Source organism: Penaeus monodon, chromosome 3 (assembly GCF_015228065.2).
Source record: "Penaeus monodon isolate SGIC_2016 chromosome 3, NSTDA_Pmon_1, whole genome shotgun sequence".
Classification (NCBI taxonomy): Eukaryota; Metazoa; Arthropoda; class Malacostraca; order Decapoda; family Penaeidae; genus Penaeus; species Penaeus monodon.
The window spans coordinates 14241007-14263506 of NC_051388.1; the positions used below are offsets into that span (position 1 = coordinate 14241007).

At 40.2% G+C, this 22500-nt stretch overlaps 1 protein-coding gene across 2 annotated transcripts in view; it reads right to left on the reverse strand.

The window, feature by feature from the left end:
• Nucleotides 1-967: 967 nt before the first annotated feature.
• Nucleotides 968-22500, reverse strand: part of LOC119592159 (orcokinin peptides type B-like) — a 29288-nt gene continuing 7755 nt past the window's right edge. The window contains exons 2-4 of one of the 2 annotated variants that reach the window (XM_037940988.1): nt 5889-5937; nt 3318-3351; nt 968-2183 (exon numbers count right to left, since the gene is read on the reverse strand). In XM_037940988.1, the coding sequence (XP_037796916.1) occupies nt 1664-2183; nt 3318-3351; nt 5889-5937 (603 nt within the window). In that variant the 3' untranslated portion in view covers nt 968-1663. Of the gene's footprint in view, nt 2184-3317; nt 3355-5888; nt 5938-22500 lie in introns of both variants that reach the window. The other variant, XM_037940979.1, reaches the window with a different exon arrangement.

A 22500-nucleotide genomic window follows, 5' to 3' on the forward strand; every position in this document is an offset into this window, starting at 1 on the left:
CAACATGATAGCTAAAAGACAGCATGTGAATAAGAATCATATAATATGTATACAATGAAAATGAAATAGAGGAAGAGATAGCAGAAAAGGGTTGGAAAATAACTGCCGAGTCAGAGGAAGGAACCAAATACCAGGGGAATATTTGATGTATAAAAAACAAAATATAAAAGTAGGAAGTTCTTGGCAGAGTAAAGAAGGGAAGACAAAGGTAATGTACAGAGGTAAACGGACAAAATGGGAGATAAGAAGGGCAGTGTAAGAAACGGTAATATACTTTTAAGATTAAATGCACTCACGTAAATGCACATTAGTATATACAGATTCGAGTACAAACGCACATACACACGCACAAACATACACGCATGCATTCGCATACATAAATATCAACACGCGCTACACACAACATCCACACCCTAATCCCTTATTTAAATCCTATTACTCTCGGGGATTCTTAGAGTCTCCATAGAGCATTCTGAATCCTCAATTACGTCCACAGTCCCAGTGACCAATTACGAAAGAGTCTGAAATACATTATATTTTCACCAAAATCGTTCTGAGTTCGCAGGGGTGTTTTGGTATGGTCGCACCATTATGGTAATCCTCTTGGCGGGTCTGGCTTGTCTTTATGCTAATCTAAGTTTCGTGGAACATGAGGAAATGTATGTTTCCACCACGCCTAAGCACATACAGGTATCTGAGAAAAGTCGATGAGTTTGCTTTCACGTACGCGAGGTGGCACATATTTGTATACTTAGGTTAAGTTAGTGCAAGCACTGAGACTCTTATTCGGAGTTTGTTTGTCTTTTCATGACTTATGGACTTTTTAAACCTTTAACAAACGACTTCTTTGCAAAAGTTGAGTTCACTCCATTTTGTTGTTGATCTTTGAGATGCCTATTACAATAGCTTGTAAAAATCTGTCCTGCTTTTGTTTCATATATGATTATACAATTAAACATTTTTCTCATCAACTTCGATAACTTTATTGTTTTGATTCTTAAGACAATTGCAAAGCGAAGCTGCTTATACATCGTTAGGGCATAGATCTAAAGAACGATTTAGACACTAATTTCTCAAAACCTCCAAGATCCCCAGCTTAAGAATTCTTAGACATATGCAAGTTCCATTTCCGCCATGAGAATCAACTGCTTTATATCTAAGAAAGATAAAGCTATTTAGTGATATATGTATGTGTATTTTCTTCTCCTTTTATGCAACATCCAACTCTTCTGGTGTCTAAGAATTCTCATACATACATGATTGCTTCTCATTGCAGTGCAACAGAAGAATAATTCTAACAAATGCAGACATATGAAGCAGATGGAAAGAAAAGGCTATTTAAGAAAAATACTCTTTATTCCTTCTTTGACATTCCCAGCCATCCAAGAGCAACGTCAGCTGGAGAAGGATCTCAGAGGTCGCTTTTCCTCTCTTGAGGATATCAAAGATGTCGTTGCAAGAACCTCTCTCACAGTGAGAGGAAGGGGGACAAACGAGATTTCTTTATCAATTTTATGTAATGTTATATTGCCTGTTGACTACCCACGAAATATGATGAAGTGCAACTCTTGTCTCACTGGAGAGAGTGAGAAGCGAATCAATAAAAAACTCTCAAAAGTTCATACTGGCCATACACGGATGATTTTCAATGAGGATGTATGGTTTAGTTCGAGCTACGTCGGTTGAAACCAAACCCGGCTCGGTCAATTTCATCGAAGTTACGCTTGAAGAGGTTACCCCTGGGCATGAAGGCTCTCTTGAGGAACCCGAAGCCAGCTCTGTCGATTTCGTCGAAATTGCGCTTGGCGAAGCCCATACCGGCGCGGTCGATCTCATCAAAGTTGCGCTTAGCGAAGCCCATACCAGCTCGGTCGATCTCATCAAAGTTACGCTTAGCGAAGCCCATGCCGGCGCGGTCGATTTCGTCAAAGTTACGCTTAGCGAAGCCCATGCCGGCGCGGTCGATTTCGTCAAAGTTACGCTTGGCGAAGCCCATTCCAGCTCGGTCGATCTCATCGAAGTTGCGCTTGGCGAAGCCCATTCCAGCACGGTCAATTTCGTCAAAGTTACGCTTGGCGAAACCCATGCCGGCGCGGTCGATCTCATCAAAGTTCTTCTTGTTGAGTCCAAAGGCAGGTCTGTCAATTTCATTCATGTTGCGTTTGCTGTGTCCGAAACCAGTGCTGTGAATTGGATGAAAAATACAAATTAGGTAAAGGAATGTTAAAAATGTTACAACAGACATTGAATTCTTAAACTTACGGAAAACTAGTGGGCATTTCTTTGATGATGTATGAATGTTTTCAATCATATGTTTTTTCGTTAATATTTTTGTTGTTCTTAAAAGGTATCAATGAATAAATAGTGTGATTGATCAGGAGACTTCCCGTTTGAATAATCATACGTATTACTATTCACTTACAGAAAAGCAGTTATAGAATGTGCTACAACTCGCCTAGCCGGACTTTAAATAATATACTTCTACTCATGACCACTGGTAACATAGAGCTCTACTTAATGAGCACCCTCTACCCCTTTCTTCCAGCGGTCTCTTGTTATCGAGTCCAGTGACAGATATAGATGTCTCATCGCCGCAAAATGGGCGACCTGTCACAAAAACATGTCATCCTGGAAGCAATATCCCCTTAATGAGGCACTCGCGTCATCCAACTCCCGTCCCCTTGTTCCTTGCTATCCCCTCCCCCTCTTCTCGTCTTCCTCTCTACTCTTCCCCTTTTCTCTCCCCATTACCTGTTTGCCTGGGTGACTAGACTGTGAGGTATCTCTCTGAGACAAGAAAATGGAGTTTCCAGCTGACATCTGCCGGATCTGTGAGAGGAAAGGGTTAGGGTCGGATGGGGAGGGGCAGAGGGAGGTCGGGTGGGGAGAGAGGGCAGAAGGGACGTCCGGTTTCCTGGGCGTTGCAGTGGGAAGAGAGAAGGGGGGGGGGGGGTGATGGGAGAGTCGACTAGACCGAGACAACATGCACATGAAGTACGAGGCGTGGTTAGTTAAAAGCAAAGGTGATTCAGATAGCGGATATTTAGGAAAGAAGTGTACGGGAGAGAAGGGAAAGGGAGCAGATGGAGGTATACTTTAAGCTAAGTAAATATAAAAATAAAACAAATGACTTGCTTTTTCCACTTGCTTGAACGGGAATAAGGGAAGCTGCAGGTGTTTCGCTTTAACAGTACATATAGGAATTTATTAAAATCCTAACATGTCTGTAATTCTGCACACTTATACGCCAGCCTAATTGACATATAGGTTAAGCAATCACTACCCATAATATATTCTCTCTGTTAAAAGAAACTTACGTGAATGCGTCGAATCGCTTTGCTGGAGGTGCATCTGCTGGTGGGAGAAAGTTGTATTAAAATTGAGGAAATGAATATGATTTCATTTCTATTAAATTAGAACCGAAAGCACCATCCAACCTGCTAAATAAGAGATAGCATAGTTCATAAAAGCTTATAGAAAGCAGCAGGCATGTCTGGTTCCGGGCACTGGATTAGTCTCCCCTCAATAGCAACACATTTTCTCTATATACGGGAACTAGCCAAGGGTGTTGGATGGCGGATTCGGTTTCTACAATATAGGCGGTGACTTATTTCAGCTGGGAGACATAAACAGGGAGATAAAGAGAAATAGATAGATAAACAGTTGAATACACAGATAACTAAAGAGAGAAATAAGTGTGGAAATTGGACCGTAGATATGAATGCGACATTGTTTTGACGTTAATATTTATTACCCTCTGCATATGAGAAATTGAAGATATTGAAGTGCAGTGCAATAAAGATTGTATTAAAGAGAACGAGTGAGTCAAGGAAAGTAATCGTAACCATCCCATATATATGGATATTCCATTAACTGAAGGATAGACTTAAAACTCTCGTCTGAGTTTCTCTTGTCACATATTGGAAATCTTGAGGTCACAGTTCAGAGACGTTATTATTATATACTTGTTAAACGTGGACTATTTTTTTTTCGAACAAAGAATCAATCAAAGCACAGTTAATTCTTAATTCTTATCGATTCTGACCTCCCTCTTCACGCATGATGATTCAAATCTTTTCTTGAAATGCCGAAGGAATGTCAGTTTTCGTTCCGCGAGAAATTAATTCAGTGTAGAAATTGATCCTCACTTTCTGTTTCTGCTAATTATTTGGAGTCTGACTTTGCATGCATTTGCTCCGGCATCCGATAATGGTCTTGTGTTGCTTTGTTGACTAAGAGCCCACTGTCTTATCTCTTGCTTGTCTAAGAGGAAACGTGTGCATAATTGTGGTACGTTATCCATCTCGCTTATGAATTAAACTTATGCCGTGTTTTTGCATATATCGCTATTCTAACTAAATTCTTAAGAAATAACGAATAGAATATTACAAGTGCAGAGAGTCAAAGATAACTTTCATAAAAGTTGGAAGAATATCATGTAACTGATAGCATTTGGTGTTCTTGATTTGGTATTCAAGGCAGGCAGCTAGGTCCCTGACGCGCGATCGCTAGTGCTTGGGGAATTGCCAGTGACAACTATGTGTCTCTAGGACGTTCGAAGCTAAGTTTTCTTAGTCGCAAAGTTGTCTCTTTTGTCCTTTTCCCACTTAGAAGGAAAATGTGCACATGGAAGAAAACGATAACTCAAGTTCTCGAGCTTCACGAGCATCGACTTGAATGAAAACTGTACAGGAAAATGTGTAAGCATTATGTTCTGGAGGAAGTACAAACGTCCAAAAAGAAAAGGCGACACAGAAGGTGCACAGTATAAGAAATTGATTCATTATGTGAAGTTTTGTGGGACAATTACATTTGAATAATGCTTTAGATATTTTGATATGAATTATTTACATTTTGCTTGTATTTCAAGAAATATCACGCAACACTTCATGGTGAAATGTTTTCCCCCTTCAAATGCAACTTTCATACACAAAAGAATCCATAAAATATATTAGCTTTATCACACATCCTTGTAAACTCGACACAGCAGGAATGACAATCTTTACAGAAAACGTTAGCCTTGGAGGAAAAGCTCGGCTCCAGAATTAGCATATGTAAAAGTCCCACAAAATCCACCGAGGCATTTTGGATACAGAATTTGTATAACACCTGAGGCTGCATGGAAATGACAGAGATGAGAGGTGGATGGAGATGTCTCAAGGGAAGAGGACTCGAATATATATATATAGATGAGCAGTAAAAGGTTTTATATCATATTTGGCTGTAAGTTGATGCAATTGGCTTCAGATGTTTCATTCTCATACTTCTAAGAAGCCTTTGTGCTTCTTCCCCACATCTCTTTCGCCAAGAATTTTTGTGCGGAGTGTGTGCTTTATTCGAAGCCTCTGTTTCCAGCTTCCAATTCCTCTCTCTCTCTCTCCTGCTGGACCCTCAGCCTTTTACGTTTCCCTTACAAAGACGCTCTTTACGTTGTCTACCTCTTCGCATCCGGACCAGCAAATGGACGGATGGAGGAATTCACTCAAATCAATTCCCTCTGCGCAGCCATTTCCTACTCACTGGACATTTAGGTGAGAAAAACTATCGTCTTTTGGGAGTGAACAACTCTTTATATTTCGAAGATACTTTTCTGTGATAAACGGTTTTTGCTTTGGCAGTCGTGATGTTTTGTTCATAATAGTGATTGTAATGATAGTTATAATGACAATAGTAATAGTAATAATAATAATGCTAATAATTGTTATTATTTTTAGTATTGTCATTATCATCATCATCCTTATTGCCACTACTGCAATTATTATTATTGTTATTGCTGCTGTTGTTATTGCTACTACCGTAAAGGAAACGTAAATTCCTTTCATCGAGAAGCATATCCGTTTCTGATATTCATTTATATCCCTCTCGAGATCAGTGCCTAGTCTTCTTACCTGCGGAGGTGTTTTCTTGCTGTGGAGGAGTGGTCCTCTCGGGGGTGGTCTGTGGAGTAAAAGAAAAACGTTTTAGAAAAATAACTGAAGAATCCACACTATAAGGCGGTGACGGAATGTGTTCCTAGGTTTATATGGTATGTTTCATTCTTTGTATAAAGATGAATTATTATGGAGAAATATGATATGACATTTATTTTTTATTTTCTATGAGAATAAGGTCATCCAGAATTAAAAGATAAAAATGCCCACAGATAGAGATAGGAAGGAAAAGAATCTACAATGTAATAATCGTATATTGCGTCCACCCCTTAACAACTCTCAAACTCTGATGCTGAAGTGCTGTGCTGAACGTCTGGGAGTTAGAACTACGTTGTCATGCTGGGCAATGCTGGCGTTTTACCACCTAACTTTTACAAAGCTTAAATTCAAACTTTTTTTTCCCCTCTTACTCTCCTCCTCTTGCTTTTGTTTGTCTTTACTTGGAGTTTTGTTGTTCTGGGAGTTATTTTTACGTCCGTGATGAGGCTAGGTGAGGATATTTTCGCAGTTCGCATTTGCATAAAGAAAATAAATGAGAGAGAGAGAGAGAGAGAGAGAGAGAGAGAGAGAGAGAGAGAGAGAGAGAGAGAGAGAGAAAGATAGGCGAACAGATAAATAGATAAAGCTAAATGGATAGAAAGATAAAGAGAGAAAGAAAGAGGTAGAGAAAGACACACCAACAAACAACTCAGAGAGAGGGAGAGAAATCCGAACATGGCCTGTAAAAATATCTCGAGCGAATGCACTCTTTCTTTACAAGCTGTAAGCGAGGCCTAGCATGGTGGCCGAGGGGAAAACAAGACGATGGACCGTGTCGAAGGAGGGAAAAAATGGAGGAATGCAAAAGGAGGAAATGCCGGTCCAAGAACGTGTTTGTGTTTATGTCTAGACGAGTCATGGGCTTTGAAAGAAAATGGGTCGCTGCATATATTTATTGGTAAATTTAGTTAAGTATATGGTAAACTGAAATAATATTTGGAAATGTGTAAGAACGCGTGGATAAGAACACAGTCACATGTGGGCTTGAACACACACACACACACACACACACACACACACACACACACACACACACACACACACACACACACACACACACACACACACACACACGAACATACCCAACCACACACCTTAATACACACCTACATGAATATTCCCAACCACACACACACACGCACCAAGCACCACCAACCCTCGCTACCAGGATATCTCTCCCAGACCATTAACGCGAGTGCTGTAACAAGATGTCTCCTTCCCTAACGAACTTAACGCTTTTCCTGAGATACATAAGCTGCCATTTTGCCTTGTGGTGTATGTAGATGATTCGGTTTCTTTACTTCTTTCTCTCTTATTTTTACTGAATGAGAGAGAGAGAGAGAGAGAGAGAGAGAGAGAGAGAGAGAGAGAGATAGAGAGATAGAGAGAGATAGAGAGAGATAGAGTGATAGAGAGATAGAGAGAGAGATAGATAGAGAGATAGAGAGAGAGAGAGAGAGAGAGAAGAGAGAGAGAGAGAGAGAGAGAGAGAGAGAGAGAGAGAGAGAGAGAGAGAGAGAGAGAGAGGAGAGAAGGATAGATGGAGATTGATGAGAGAGATTGATGGATGGATGGAGAGTACGGAATCCATTTTCAGAACAGGCCTATGGGATATTTCCAAGTAAAAAAGAGAATGTAGAAAATCTCTATTCGCTAAATCTGTATTTTCGTTTCTAAATCGCCTTTGTAGTTTTTTTTTCTGTAAAAGCATATCGAATATTGCCGTGAAGGATGTAAAAAGGTAAAACAAACAAAAACTTTTTCGACCAGCTTTTAGTTTCCAACTGTTTTTTTTTCTTTTTTTATACATGTCATAAAATGTCTATAAATGCTTAAAGCCCTTTAATTAAACTTAATTAAAGAAATATATTCTGTGGGGCATTTTTGCGTGTAATATAACATTAATTATGACAGCCCGCCAAAAAGGAAAGGGAAACAGCATATGTATGAGAGAGAGAGAGAGAGAGAGAGAGAGAGAGAGAGAGAGAGAGAGAGAGATTAAAATACAGATAGGCATAGAAATATAGAGAGGATGGAGAGAGAGACACAGAAAGAGACAAAGGGTGAAATATAAGCATGATACTGTTTCATCTCCAGCTATTGCTTTCATGTTCGTCGAGTGACGCAACCCAACTGCGAGTAACCGGAGACACCAGCATGTCATTTTCCTTGCCGAACGTGACTCCCATCCGAGTGTTGGCATCTGTAAGATTTACGTCCTTGTCACACACTCGCTTTTCCCCCTCTCACCACGCCTACTTTTGTAGTCACGCCCATCTCACATCCTTACTACTTAGAACACGTCCACTGTCGAGCTCTCCCCTTCCGCCTCACAATTCCCATTCGAGACCCGCAAAAGAAAGAAAGAAAGAAAGAAAGAAAAAAAATCCTCATTCCCTTCACTTCATTTGATTTCAGACAATCTCGCAATTTCTCACGACATCTCGCAATCAGCTCTATCGTGCTTGATAAATCTCCCCTCATTTATGTTTAAGCCCTTTTCCATGAACTTTTCCCACGTTCATTCAGCTGATCTGCCGGCCGGGGAAAACGCTCGGCGATGCATGCATGAATCGTTCCAAAAAGGACTCCGAGAGTTATATGAATATGTGGGCGGTTTTGAGTCCTTGTGCAGGCATGGGTGCTGGGGAAAGATGCACTGCTTTGTGTATATTTAGCTGGGGTCTTGTACTAAAAGAGAAATCGTTGTCTCTAGGTTTGTTAGTGGATATACCGTAATATGATTGATGTCAAGGTTTAAAAGAAGAGAATACGGGATACAGGAATTGGAAAGATCTTGTAGAGCCGTTTCCCCTTCATTGAGAGAGAGAGAGAGAGAGAGAGAGAGAGAGAGAGAGAGAGAGAGAGAGAGAGAGAGAGAGACTGATACAGAGTGAGAGAGAAGATTCTCAATAGGGATGCTTGACAGAAAATGCCTCAATCGGAAACCTTTTCTGTATCTTTCTTCGGCCATGTGGGGGAATCCTGGCAAGACAGCACGTACTAGGGCAACGAAATGGACGAGGAAAAGAGAGAGAGAGAGAAAGAGAGAAAAAACTTTTGGTGCGACAAATGTCTAGTTCGTATATGTTTGTAAAGAGTAGAAAGATAGATAGATAAAGAGAGAGAGAGAGAGAGAGAGAGAGAGAGAGAGCAAAACATAGATAAAGAAAAAAAACAAAAGCTTTATTTAGGTCTGATGATTACACTTATGACATGTTGCGCTGGAGGTTAGTTTCGGAATATCCCCATCTTATCGCCATCATCGTACTCAGTCATATCAAAACAATTTGAAGTAAAGACCCTTGATGCGATTATCCGAAATGATGCGATTAATTGCCTCTCCAGTATTATTTCAGTCTCTCCTCTCCTCCCTTTCTTTCTCCATCTTCAAACACATTGGCTGTTCCCTTCACTTCCCATGTTTTCTTTGCGTCTCCCCAAGTTGAGGTTCTTCCAAGCCAATGCTGTGAATAAGTAAAACCGTGAATACAAGCCACCCTCATGCCCTTAGTGTTTTTACGGTTCCTAACTCATTACACGCTCACACCACAAAGGAAAGGAAACCGTATTTCCGAAGGCCTCATCATCCCTCCCCTTCGTCCCTTCCGCCTCTCCCCCCCCCCCTACCTCACCCCGTCTATCCCCCCTTTCCCCCTTTCCCCCCTCCTCCCCCCAACACACTTCCATTCCAAGATTCTGGGGCTCCTCATGATGAGCCCTGATTTGATCTTGATAAGGTACCTCGTCAATCTCTTGCCCTGATTTCTTAGATAGGCTTGGAAATCCTATGGAGGAAATGACGAATGCTAGTCTTTTTTCATTATTGTTTTGTGGGCTGATGTTTTCTTATTAGATGCTGAAAGGTTTAAAATGGCGTGGCTGAATGGAGCGGTAGAGAGAAGAAAAAGTGATTGATGAATAGGTAAACAGATAGATTGATAGATAGACATAGAGAAAGAAGGAGAAGGAGAAAAAGAAAAAGAAAGAGTGAAAGAAAATGCGAGAGAAAGAGCGAGAAAGAAGAAAAAGAAAGAACAGAAGAAAGGAGGGGCGAGAAAGAGACAGAGAAGACCCGAGGCCTACTCAGTGCGATGCACCTTAATGCCTCTGCTCCTCGCCCGAATAGCATGGACCAAATACACCATACACCATTCCCTCTATTGATTTTCTTCCTTCGTTCAAGAGAACTATGTTTTGGTGGTGTCAGTCTTACGGTCCGTCGTTGATGATGCATAGAGCGATGTTACCGGCCGTAATTGGTTTAATTGTTATTCTCTGGCAGAGTGTACTCCATTAATCATCATAGCGACCTTGCCCTAGAAGAGGTAACGGTAATGTGTCATGTTATATAAACATTTCTTGAACACACGTAAATTGTGTTTGTTACGTATCTTACATACGTACTGGTATATGCAGATGATAAAGAATTGTACATGTTCTTTGTATGTATGTGGAGAGAACGAGGAATTTATGTATGTATTCTAAATTGAAATAGACTTTCTAATAGGAGTTGGAAAATTTATAATGATTATGGTAATCTGACATATTAAAAGATAAACTTGCTATATTTTGCCTCCTTTTAGCGAAAAGAGATAAAATAACCTTCTCTACATTTGGATATTTATTGTTAGTTGAGTTTGCATTATATTTTCCATTTGCAAGAATATCTGAGAAAATATACACAGGTATACAGTTTCTCAACATTTCATTGAAATGATGTATTAATATGTGCAACGTAAATATAAGCCAGGATAAAAGACCTATTGAAATGTTCGTTTACTCTTCCTCTTTACTCTGTCTCTCTCTCTTTTCCTCTCGCAGTGAGTCTTACCCGCATTAGGTCGTATTTTCCTTAGCTTTATTGTATAATGCGTATGTATATATGTGTGTGTGTATAATATATACTCACTTTTCTTTCTTCGTTTTTTTTTCGCAAAGTGTCTATCAGCTTAATTATCTATTCAAATTGTCGTTGTCTTTCCTCTTGTATGCTTAGCTAGCTTTCATCCTCCTCGCAGGCTGTCTAACAGCTTTTCTCTTTCTATCTGTTACCGAAGCTATCACCTTTCTCGTAAACTGTCTATCAGCTTAAATATATACTTGTTCTTTTCTTCATCTTGAAAAAATAGCTTTCACCCTTCTCGCAGGCTGTCTATCAGCTTAAATATATACTTGTTCTTTTCTTTATCTTGAAAAAATAGCTCTCACCCTTCTCGCAGGCTGTCTATCAGCTTAATTATATACTTGTTCATTTTGTTCATCTTCCCATCAATATTCCTGTCTGCCTACCTAGCTATTTATCCCTGGTCCCTTCCACCCTCGCCGTCGCTCTCGCCAACAATGTGTTTTCAAAGCGAGCCAGATCGTTTTACCCTGAACAGCGTAGGCGATGGCGCAGGTAAATGTTTACCTCCAGGCTTCGGGCCTAAGGTGTCCCTATGATGTTTCTTAATTAAACTATATTTAAAAAACAATACTGATAAAGAGGAAAAATTAAGTTGTGGGGTGGAATTGTGGTGATATTTAGGTCTAAGGAAAGTAGAATGATTTATATTGTATGCGTGCGTGTGTGTGTGTGTGTGTGTGTGTGTGTGTGTGTGTGTGTGTGTGTGTGTGTGTGTGTGTGTGTGTGTGTGTGTTTAACCTTATTTCCAGTATGAACCCCAGATCTAGAGGGACATGGCCACGTCGCGCTCTAATGGACATCGTATTATTGCCCAGCCATCTAATGCAAGGTGCAAAGTAACGTTATCATTGGCCACGCTTTCTTTCTTCTGCCTTCTTACATCTTGGATTAGCAGTTGACATTAGTGTAAAAGTGTGGGCTATTTAGAGCATATATACTTTTGGTTAGACGAGACTTATTTTTATAAAAAAAGACAATAAAACAACAACAACAGCATGTTATAGCACAAGTCCTCCCACTACTTCTTTATTTTCTTGCCAACTTTATCAGATTACGAACGTCGCTTCGCTCTCGGAAAAAAGTAGAACATACCTATCTCGAAAGGCCGTATGATACGCCACTGATAACACACGCATCTATCACTCACAGAAGAGCGTCCTTACTTTCGTCTCTCTCGGTACACGTTTCATCGACCACATTCAGCAAGTCAGTTCGAGGCAAAGTTTCGATATCAACTTGAATCTGCGCTCGGGAATGTCGCCTCTCTGTATTGTTAACATAAGGGTCAAACTTATGCTCAGTGATATCATGTTTGATAGGCACAACTAGGAAACACGACTGTAGTCTCTGAGACCTCGGCCTGGAAGAAGGACCCGGGCGTCGGCACCGTGTTTCGTATGCATCATATATTCTGCAGTATATGTGGGACGTAATGACAGACTGCTGAGTGCAGGTCACAAGAGAGCTATCGCAATTTGCAAGAAGGTTTAAGATGGAATGAGAGAGAGAGAGAGAGAGAAGGAGAGAGAGAGAGAGAGAAGGAGAGAGAGAGAGAAGAGAAGGAGGAGGAGAGAGGAGAGAGAAGGAGAGAAGAGAGAGAGAGAAGAGAGAGAGAGAGAGAGAGAAGGAGAGAGAGAAGGAAGGAGAAAGAGAGAGAGAAGAAAAGAGAGAGAGAAAGGAGAGGGACAGAGAGAGAAGGAGAGGGACAGAGAGAGAAGATGAGAGAGAGTAGAGAAAAGAGGAGAGGAGAGGAAGAGGAAGAGAGAGAGAGGAGTGGAGAGGCGAAGAAAAGAGGAGAAAGAGAACAGTGGAGGAGAAGTGGGAGTGGGAGATGGTGTAGAATAATGCTTTCGAAATGGTTGAACCTCGGAGGAGTTAAGTGCAAGATTTGGAAGATAAATTATGTATGCAGATTGGCTTTTCTGAAAGGCGTAACTTTTAAAAGTACGGAAAGAAATTTATGGCGAAATACACGCTCAAGAATGCATAAAGTCAAGAGGTAAATGAGATGGGTAGTTTTGTTTCGAAAGTAAAATAAATTGACTCTGTAAAGCAAATACATAGATACAGACATATGCATATATGTATATATTATGTATAGAGGACAGACGCTGAACTACCGTATTTAAGGAATATTTGAATATAAATAGACATTCTCTGGCATCTGCGAGACTACGGTTGTGAGATGACTATGGACGAGCGAATTCAGATATAACACCAAAAGGAAATGAGAGACAAATACCATCCTGCTACGTATTCGGAAGTTTGTATTGTTGCATAATCCCTCTTTGATATTGTTGCCTAGCGTCCGATCCTTCCTCGGCTGTGTTGCTAAGCGACTGGGTGCAACTTCTAAATCTTGACAAAAAATTAAGCAACACCAATAAAATGTCCTTTTTTTGGTCACTGGTCAGGATTCCTGGATTCGCTAACAAACATCTACATCGCCTTTGGCTTGTGAAGCCGAAGCCTAATTCAGAGACCCAATCTCTTTAAGGATTTTTTCCCCCGAAAAATCTGATATTTCATTCCCAACGCACCGCCTCTTTACGTTAAAGGTTTTGAGTGTGTATTACGTGTCTTTTCTTCCCACAGTCAGTAGGTTTGAGGATATTTAATCACGCGTTATATCTATGTCATCGTTCAGAAAAAGGGTTACGTCTCGAATATCATATATCCTTACAGCATTGAGACCGCAGGACAAACCGCGCACGGTAAGTGTGTTCGGGAAAATTTTACCCTATCGTATGGATTGTCATTATTTTATACATGTGGATAATCACACTAAACCCTTAAGTGTATCCACTTCGATACAGTCCGAGTTAGAGTGCCTTTGAAAGGCCGGAATAATGATTAATTGAAATCCATGTCCAGACTTGATTAGGCTATGTGTAATTATTCATATACTTTGTTGAAAAGCAGGTACACCATTACAAACATGTCTTCGTCGATCTCTCTTTTAATGTACTTGCATCTCTTTAAATAAAAAAAATCACTCAATGGAAGTACTTATCTGGGAGATTCTCGCAGATCTCCAAAAGCGAGACGCCTTTCGCGCAGGGAAATCCCAAGAAAGCTCTTGCAAAATGAGAATCTCCAAGTTCGTGTAAAAGTTAAACTTGCTAAGCCAAAACATATTCAACGACAGGCGAGTCTGATTCACAGTCTATCTTGATATTTTTTCTCCTGGTCGAACTTTTAATTTCCTCGCATTGTGGCTTTAATCTTGCAAAATGCGAACTAAATCGTCTCAGATAATCTTTTTCTTTGCAGATAGGTCGGAGCAATTTAAACTTTTGTTTATCTCTCTCACAGCAGGCAGCACCGGAATTTGCATTTGCTCTGAAATTATCGTGTAACGTTTAGATAAGAAAAAAAAAGTTTCTTTGTATTCTTTCGAAAACACTTGTTGCATCTAAGTGAGAAAGGAACAGAGAGAGAGAGAGAGAGAGAGAGAGAGAGAGAGAGAGAGAGAGAGAGAGAGAGAGAGAGAGAGAGAGAGAGAGAGAGAGAGAGAGAGCAAGAACGAGAGCAAGAGCGAGAGCAAGAGCGAGCAGAGAAAAGAACTAGACAGATATATATAGACAGAGATATGTATCAAGAAACAACAATAAACAAGACGAAAGCAGGACCCTAAACCACGATCATTTGACCGCACGTGCCCTTAGCAACGGCCCCGCGCCGCCGGAGAGCGAGAGGACACACGATCACCGAGCGGATGCTGAGCGTGGAACCTCAGGGTACCCCCCTCCCCCCCTCCCCCAGGCAGCACGAACCCAGCGGAACAAATACCAATATTATGGTCAATAGCCACAGAAGCAAGAGAATATTTGCGCGCCAATTGAATAATGTTTTGGCACCAGGTCCGGCATGATTAGATTTCCCCTTCCGCGCTGTTTCTCGTGCCCTTCATTTCAGTTTTTATTCATCTTTTTTTTGTCTTCTTCTCTTTCCTATCTCATATTTTTTTTGTTTCTGTTTTGTTTCTGTCTACTTATTCATTTCTATTGACTAATATATGTATATACATCATGTGTCTGTCTATCTTCATTTATAGATTGTGTATGTTATATTTCATATTTTGATTTATGTGTTCCTTGCCATATCGTTCCTATACATATCGTGTATTCCGATAGGCTAATCTGTATTCCAGGCCAGTCATGTAAAAATATACAAATGAAAAAAAGAAAAAGAAAAAGAGACACGACTATTAAAAATAGAGAAAAGTTTCAAAAGAATATAATTCCGAATCTCGAATTTTTATGTAAAGCGGGTCACGAATTCATAGAAATGCTTCCCTTTCGCCGGAAAAAGAAAAGAAAAGAAAACGACAAACAAATTCATCTTACGTTAACCGCGGAGGGATTCCAAACTCTCCATAAATACGTGGCTTCAAACCTTTGTCAGTACTCGCAGTAACTCTCCATCAAAGGCCAGAGCCTCTTGTGGGGGGGGGGGGCCTCAAAGCTCCCCTCATCCCGAAGCTCCCTGATCTGGTCGCCAAGGGAAGAGCTGGCTTGCGGGAAGAGGGTTTCGAGGGGGAAGCCTAGGCGACGAATTGGAAAGAAAGAAGGAATTGGCAAGGGGGACGAGGATGTAAAGGAGATAACAGATAGATAGAGAGAACGCAAACCGCCTCCTGGAAGACAGAAAAGAGGAAAAAAGACGAGGTGTGTTTGCTCGAGACTTGAGAATAAAGAAATCTCGGTTAAGGAGTGTGATGGAACGTGAAGCTGTGCGAAGGAATGCTAATGCGTCTTAGCGCTGATGGTGATGGATGCGGAGGGAGAGCGGAAGGAGAAGGAAAGAAAGAGGGAGAGGAACAAGGGGAGGAAGAAGGAAAAGGAAAATGAGAAGGAGCAGAGTAAGAAGAAGAAGGAGAAGAGAGGGAGGAGGGGGAAGAGGAAGATAGATAGATGAGAGAGAGAGAGAGAGAGAGAGAGAGAGAGAGAGAGAGAGAGAGAGAGAGAGAGAGAGAGAGAGAGAGAGAGAGAGAGAGAGAGAGAGAGAAACGCAGAGAGAGAACGCAAAGAGAAAGAGAACGCAAAGAGAGAGAGAGCGCAAAGAGAGAGAGAGCGCAAAGAGAGAGAGAAAAACAGAAGGATGTTTTTAAAAATTAGGTCTGTCCGTTTAATTAAGCACCATTGCCGAGGTGAACCCAGTATTTGCATTACGGAAATCGAGTATGTTCTGCTAGGAGGATTTGGCGGAACTTTGGAATATTTACCTTTTTATGAATACTTGACTCAAGTACCGCATCAAGGTAAATGACAATGGGAAACGACTTCAAAAATCTGTGTACATATATATCCTCGCAACAATGAAGGACATTGTTTCTACGCTGGTTCTTTGTCGTGTACGTGACCCGGCCTCTGAATCAAGGCTAATTCGCTGCTATTCAGCATTTCATTTTTTTTAAGTCAAGCAGTTTTTAATAGATGCATCCACGTTCTAATCCGGACTTTCAGCGGATTTGCATATTACACCATGGGTGATTTCGACATTGGATTATCCGTGCCGCTAGGCTTGTTAGGATTATAACGGGGATTTGACCTCAAGAACCATAAACTGTATATATAAATCTATTTATTCACGACATAGAAGAGAATGCAGAATAGTTCGTAGAAATCCAAGTAAATTTAAATGGTCTTTAGGTAAGGCTTGTCTAATGTCCGTAGCTGTAACAAACCGTCATTCTCTGCTATTAGCATTAACTGTCATATATCAACGGCGGTGAGTTTATAGTTCCCAACAAAGGTTTCCGGAGAGTGTCAATAGGACAGAATTTCACATACGTCGCACGGCCTGGTCTGTATTCATGTGCGCTTCCCCACTTCCTGTTTGGAAATGTCTTTAGGCAAATCTGCGTTGGTGTGTTACCTATGGAGGTAGATGTGGTGTATAGGTAGACAGATACTGGGAAGCGAGATGGATAATAGACTGAAACACATTTTATAGAACAAAAAGGTGAAGCAGAAGCTCAGAGAAAGAGAGAGAGAGAGAGAGAGAGAGAGAGAGAGAGAGAGAGAGAGAGAGAGAGAGAGAGAGAGAGAGAGAGAGAGAGAGAGAGAGAGAGAGAGAGGGGGCGAGGGAACATGATATGTTTAACACAAATAACATTCTATGGCACGAAAGTACTCTGTTAGGAGTCCAAAGAACATTATTTGCACATATGTACAGTTCATACCCCCAGTCCTATGTGTGTATGTCTATATACACAATATGTAAGTATGTATGTGTAAAATGAGTGTGTAAGTATGTCATGTGTCTATGTAAGTGTGTGTAACTATGACGTATGTGTAAGCATGTAAGTGTGAATTATGTGTAATTAAGTAAGGTGTAGGTGTGAGCAGCGGTAATGTGAGTGGGCAGGTGAATATAGGGTGGAGACAGTTGTGACTGATGGATCAATTAGGTTTGTCAAACTAGAAATTCCCTTTATGGAGGGTGAAGTTAATGAAGGGAGAACTGTGGTTTGTTGAGTGAAATGGATGTAGGATACGGAAGCCATACGTAGTTCATTTTGATATAATATCTTCTATTGGGGGGATTAAATGAACTGAATATGATATCACCTCTTTGAATTTTAATCTGAACTTTCTTTGTTTGTAGGAATCAGTAAAGAGCAAGTTAAATACTGGGGGTTGTGGCTTAAAGGAAGAGCGCTGAAGAGAAGAGAAAAAAAAGGAATGGAATCATTATTTTTATCACCTTATTTATTGCTTTTAAGGTCTTTGATTTTTTGTCTTTGTCTCTTAATCCAGAATTGCCTTAATGTCATGAACCTTATGGAAAAGGACACCCATCCCCTTTCTCTCCCTCTATCTATTTTCCCTCTTTACTCCTCGTTACTCTTTAGCCTCTCCCTTTACTCTATTTCCCTTATCATCTCGTCTCCCTTCCCCCTCTCTCGATGATCCTTGTGCATATTTAACATTAAACCTCCATGACATATAGCACTAAGGGTACAGACTCGAAGATAATCAAAGTATTCACATCATATTCTGAAACGAAAAAAACGAAGAAAAATCTAGAAAAGAAGAAGAAAAAAGAAGAAAGAAAAAGCAAAAAAAATATGGTCTAAATCCCTACTGTGGCAAAGGAAGAGAAGACAAGTGATGGGTGGGTGGGTCAGGGTAGGGGAGGGGGTGAGGTTGCGAGCAGCGGAGGTGAAGGAGAGGGGAAGGAGAAGGGGAAGACGGAGGAGGGGAAGGGGGAGGGACTTCGTTAGCATATAGGCTTGGAAGATTTTTTAGAGATTAAAAAGATCTTAAGCGGAAGTCAAGGGCAAAGGGAGCTTCCTCAGTGTCTGACTTCGCAATTTTCTCTAATGAAAAGGGACGTGTGTTGTTGCCACACACATGCTTTGGTGAGCGTGTTGTTGTTTGTGTAATTTTTCTATTGTAAGCAACGGTCGGCTTTTATTTCTCTTGCATATTTATTTTTCAAATTGAAACAGTCAAGCCCCGTTGATATTGCTGGCGTTTATCGTTACGTTCATATAAAAAAGACATATAACAATAATACTTTTCCTCTATATTTGCTATCGTATATCAAAACTTTGCTAACCGACCGCTGAAATAGTACGTGAGTTAAATGAAATTCAAGAGGTATATCAAAGTGAATTACTGATTAAACAAACAGGAAGAAAGCTAAATGCCGATAGTGAAAGACGAGCCAGTGTCAGAAAGATAGATGTATAAAGTAAAGAGACAAAAAATATTGACTAGGGGAAAAGTAGTGAGATATGTTACCAGACAGACAAATAGAACCGATGAAAAGAACTCACTTCGTACAGTACACACATACATACATACATATATATATATATATATATATATATATATATATATATATATATATATATATATATATATATTATAAATAGTTATCAAACTCTCTTCCTGTAAAAGAGGAAATTCTTCAAAAAGCGTAGATCATTTCTGTCTTCGAAGATGGATACACAATAGGCAACGAGGTTCATCTTTTAAGTATTTTCCACAAAAGAAAGTGTACCACTAGAGATGTGGGTGGAAGACCTTGTCGGTACAAGATATGATCAATTTTAAAAGGATTATGGGGAAGAGAGAGAGAGAGAGAGAGAGAGAGAGAGAGAGAGAGAGAGAGAGAGAGAGAGAGAGAGAGAGAGAGAGAGAGAGAGAGAGAGAGAGAGAGGGTGGGGTGAAGATATACCAGGAAGTTAATCTGTTAATCAATTTACATTTCTATATATCTATCTCCATATCCATATATATAGGCAAATAGATAGATAGACAAGCAAATAATCGGACAGATAACATATATAAAGAGAGAGAGAGAGAGAGAGAGAGAGAGAGAGAGAGAGAGAGCGAGAGAGCGCGAGGGGAGAGAGAGAGAGAGAGCGGAGAGAGAGAGAGAGAGCGAGAGAGAGAGGAGAGAGAGAGAGAGAGAGAGAGAGAGGAGAGAGAGAGAGAGAGAGAAGAGAAGAGCGGGGAGAGAGAGAGAAGAGAGAGAGAGAGCGAGAGAGAGAAGAGAGAGAGAGAGAGAGAGGAGAGAGAGAGAGGAGAGAGAGAGAGAGAGAGAGAGAGAGAGAGAGAGTGAGAGAGAGAGGGGGAGCTACAGAGCGGGAGGTAATTACATACACCAGGAGATTGGCAGGCGATCAGGAGCCATGGTCGGTGAGGCAGGCTGAGTAGTCTAAAATCGGAAGTAAGAAGATACGCAATGTTCAATAAAAGCGTAAAAATGAGAGATAGATATTACATATAACTCTGTATGGATCTATGTACAGTACTTCTGTATGCATGTATACATGAATAATAAATAAAGTTACTGATTTATATACGTATGTTTATTCGTAAATCAATAAACTTAAGTGTACACACTAAACTTACAGTATGAATATATGTAGTACATTTACGTAATAAAATCATTACATACAGTGTATTGCAGAATTGATATATAATATTAATTTCACCCATTACATGCCGTGGGCTGTTGGCTAATAATGCGAAGACCTCCGAATATTCCCATCACTCACTCGCGTCCTTTTTCTTCGCGAAATTCGATCAATATTGAAAACAAACGAATCCCTTAGTGAATCGGTTTCAGTACGATTTCGCGTTCATTTCGGTTCGCTTTTTCTCTCGCTCATTTACTGTTTCGACTTGATATCTTTTTTATTCTGGATCGATGAGATGGAAGGGATGCTTACGGAAGAATTGGTAAATAAAATGAGAGGGTTTGGACGAACTTCTTTTGTCGTTTCGTAATCACGCTCGCTCGTCACTTCCTGGGTACCCCTCCCCATCCCCTCTTTCTCCCTTCGCCTCTTTATCCATTTTTTCTTATTTCTTTTTCGAGGTGATGACAAGTCACTCTAGCTAATTGCCAAAGGGCTTTTCTTATAGTTTGTTCAAGAAAGTAAAAATATCGATTTTTTTAAAAAGGAACACAAAACTTTTATGCTGATGACAGGAATTCTGATCAGGGTTTCTCTGTATCGATTGTGAGAAGTGTGTGAGAGAGAGAGAGAGAGAGAGAGAGAGAGAGAGAGAGAGAGAGAGAGAGAGAGAGAGAGATTTTATTTTGTCGAACGAAATCATGAATATAAATCCAAGACATGTTATCTTTGAAACACTATTCTAATGTCAAACGAACAAAATGTATCCCTTTTCATCCTAACTCCTCTTTTATACAGGATTGCACTTCAGCCATCTACCATGAGATCTACTTTTGTGTTAAATGTTAAACAGAATATGTTAAAAGGTTATTCTGCTTCGATGCTGTATTGATGATTAGATCACAGAAAGTAAAGAAGAAAGTAAATAGATAGAGAGATAACAGACCAAAGAGAAAGGGTGCAATGGCAGACAGATAGATAGATAAATAGATAGATAGATAGATAGATTGACAGAGATGGACAGACAGACATGCAGATAGAGAGACAGATAGATAGATAGATAGAAAGAGAGAGAAAGAAAGAGAAAGAACGAGTAACGGAGAGAGAGGTATAGAGAGAAATACAGAGACAGATAGAGTCAGAAAAAAAGAAATTGAATAGAATGATCGAGAAATATGTAAAAATGGAAGAGGGAGAGAAAGAGGATAATAGATAGACGAGACGAGAGACAGAGATTGGATCGATCGCAGGGAAGTTGTAAAGCGTGGTGGTCGTCCTCATTGGGTGGACTTCCGGTGTCAAGTGGAATGAGACGTTGCCGGTGGAGTGGATTTTTTTTAAAGAAGGAAGAGTGAAATGGGGACTAAAAAAAAACTCTAGGGGGAATTTTGGATTCGGTCTCTCTCTCTTCTCTCTTCTCTCTCTCTCTCTCTCTCTCTCTCTCTCTCTCTCTCTCTCTCTCTCTCTCTCTCTCTCTCTCTCTCTCTCCCTCTCTCTCTTTCTCTTTCTCTAGAAGGCAAATCCGTTATTTCTAATACACATTCTGCTTCAGCATGTTTGGCAACCCTAAGCACTCCTAATCACATTTTGGGACACGTGGGCGAAAAGAAAATGAAATCGAAAAAAAAATCGGAAAATCGAAGAAGAAGAAGAAGAAGAGAAAGAGAGAGAGAGAGAGAGAGAGAGAGAGAGAGAGAGGAGAGAGAGAGAGAGAGAGAAGAGAAAGAGAGAGAGAGAAAGAGAGGATGGAGATGGAGATTGAGGAGAGTAAAAAAGTAAAGAAAAAATATATATTCTCAAGTTCTTACATTTTGTTAACAAGGTCCTGACGCATGAGTGAAAGCTACTTGCAGGCCTATCACTGAACTGTCATGGGAGATAATGTCACACAGAAGGCCAGGAGGAATTAGAAGCAGGAAGTGGAAGTGAAGAGAAGAGAAGAGAAGAGAAGAGAAGAGAGAGAGAGAGAGAGAGAGAGAGAGAGAGAGAGAGAGAGAGAGAGAGAGAGAGAGAGAGAGACCGACCAAGAAACAGAAAAAGGGAAGATATAAAATGAAAGAGAAAAGTGGTGCACATCCATTCAACAATTTGTGCATGTGGATAATACCCCTGCGTTTTTCTCTCCCTAACCATTACATTCTTTAAACAGTGAAGCCAGATAGAATATATCTCAGCAGGTTCTCTTCCCCGCCTGGACAAGAGAGAGCTCATGGCGATTTATTTGCGCAATGATTAATTCATTTGATTGTTTCTCCGCCGTGCCACTGTGCAGAGTGTATTGGCTCCATCTAGTGGTCGTCTTGGCATTTCCTTTTTCCTCTTTCTTCTAATATTTTTTTTGTAAGGATTATTAAATAGTATTGTTATTCTTTTGATACAAATTTTGTTTGGAGAAGTAAAGAAAAGTTACTCTAAACTCTTTTGTGAATTGGCAAATTGCGTGGCTGTTTTGAACTGAATTCCTTTAAGAGTCGACTTTTTGTTTTCAAATTCGGTGATAAAGTTTCTTGATTCTAAGGATTATGTGGAATAATGAATTTCACTGTAGAGCAGTTGAACGATATACGCTAAGACCAATGGAATAAAAAAAAAAAAAAATAGAATGACTTGTTATTCAATTGTAGCTCATAACACCTCAGATACGAGGTAGAAAAAAAATTAAAAAATCTACCCGTATTTTCACAGACAAGAGGATGAAACATCGTATTCTTCATCCACCTCTCTCCCCCTTTTTCCCCTCT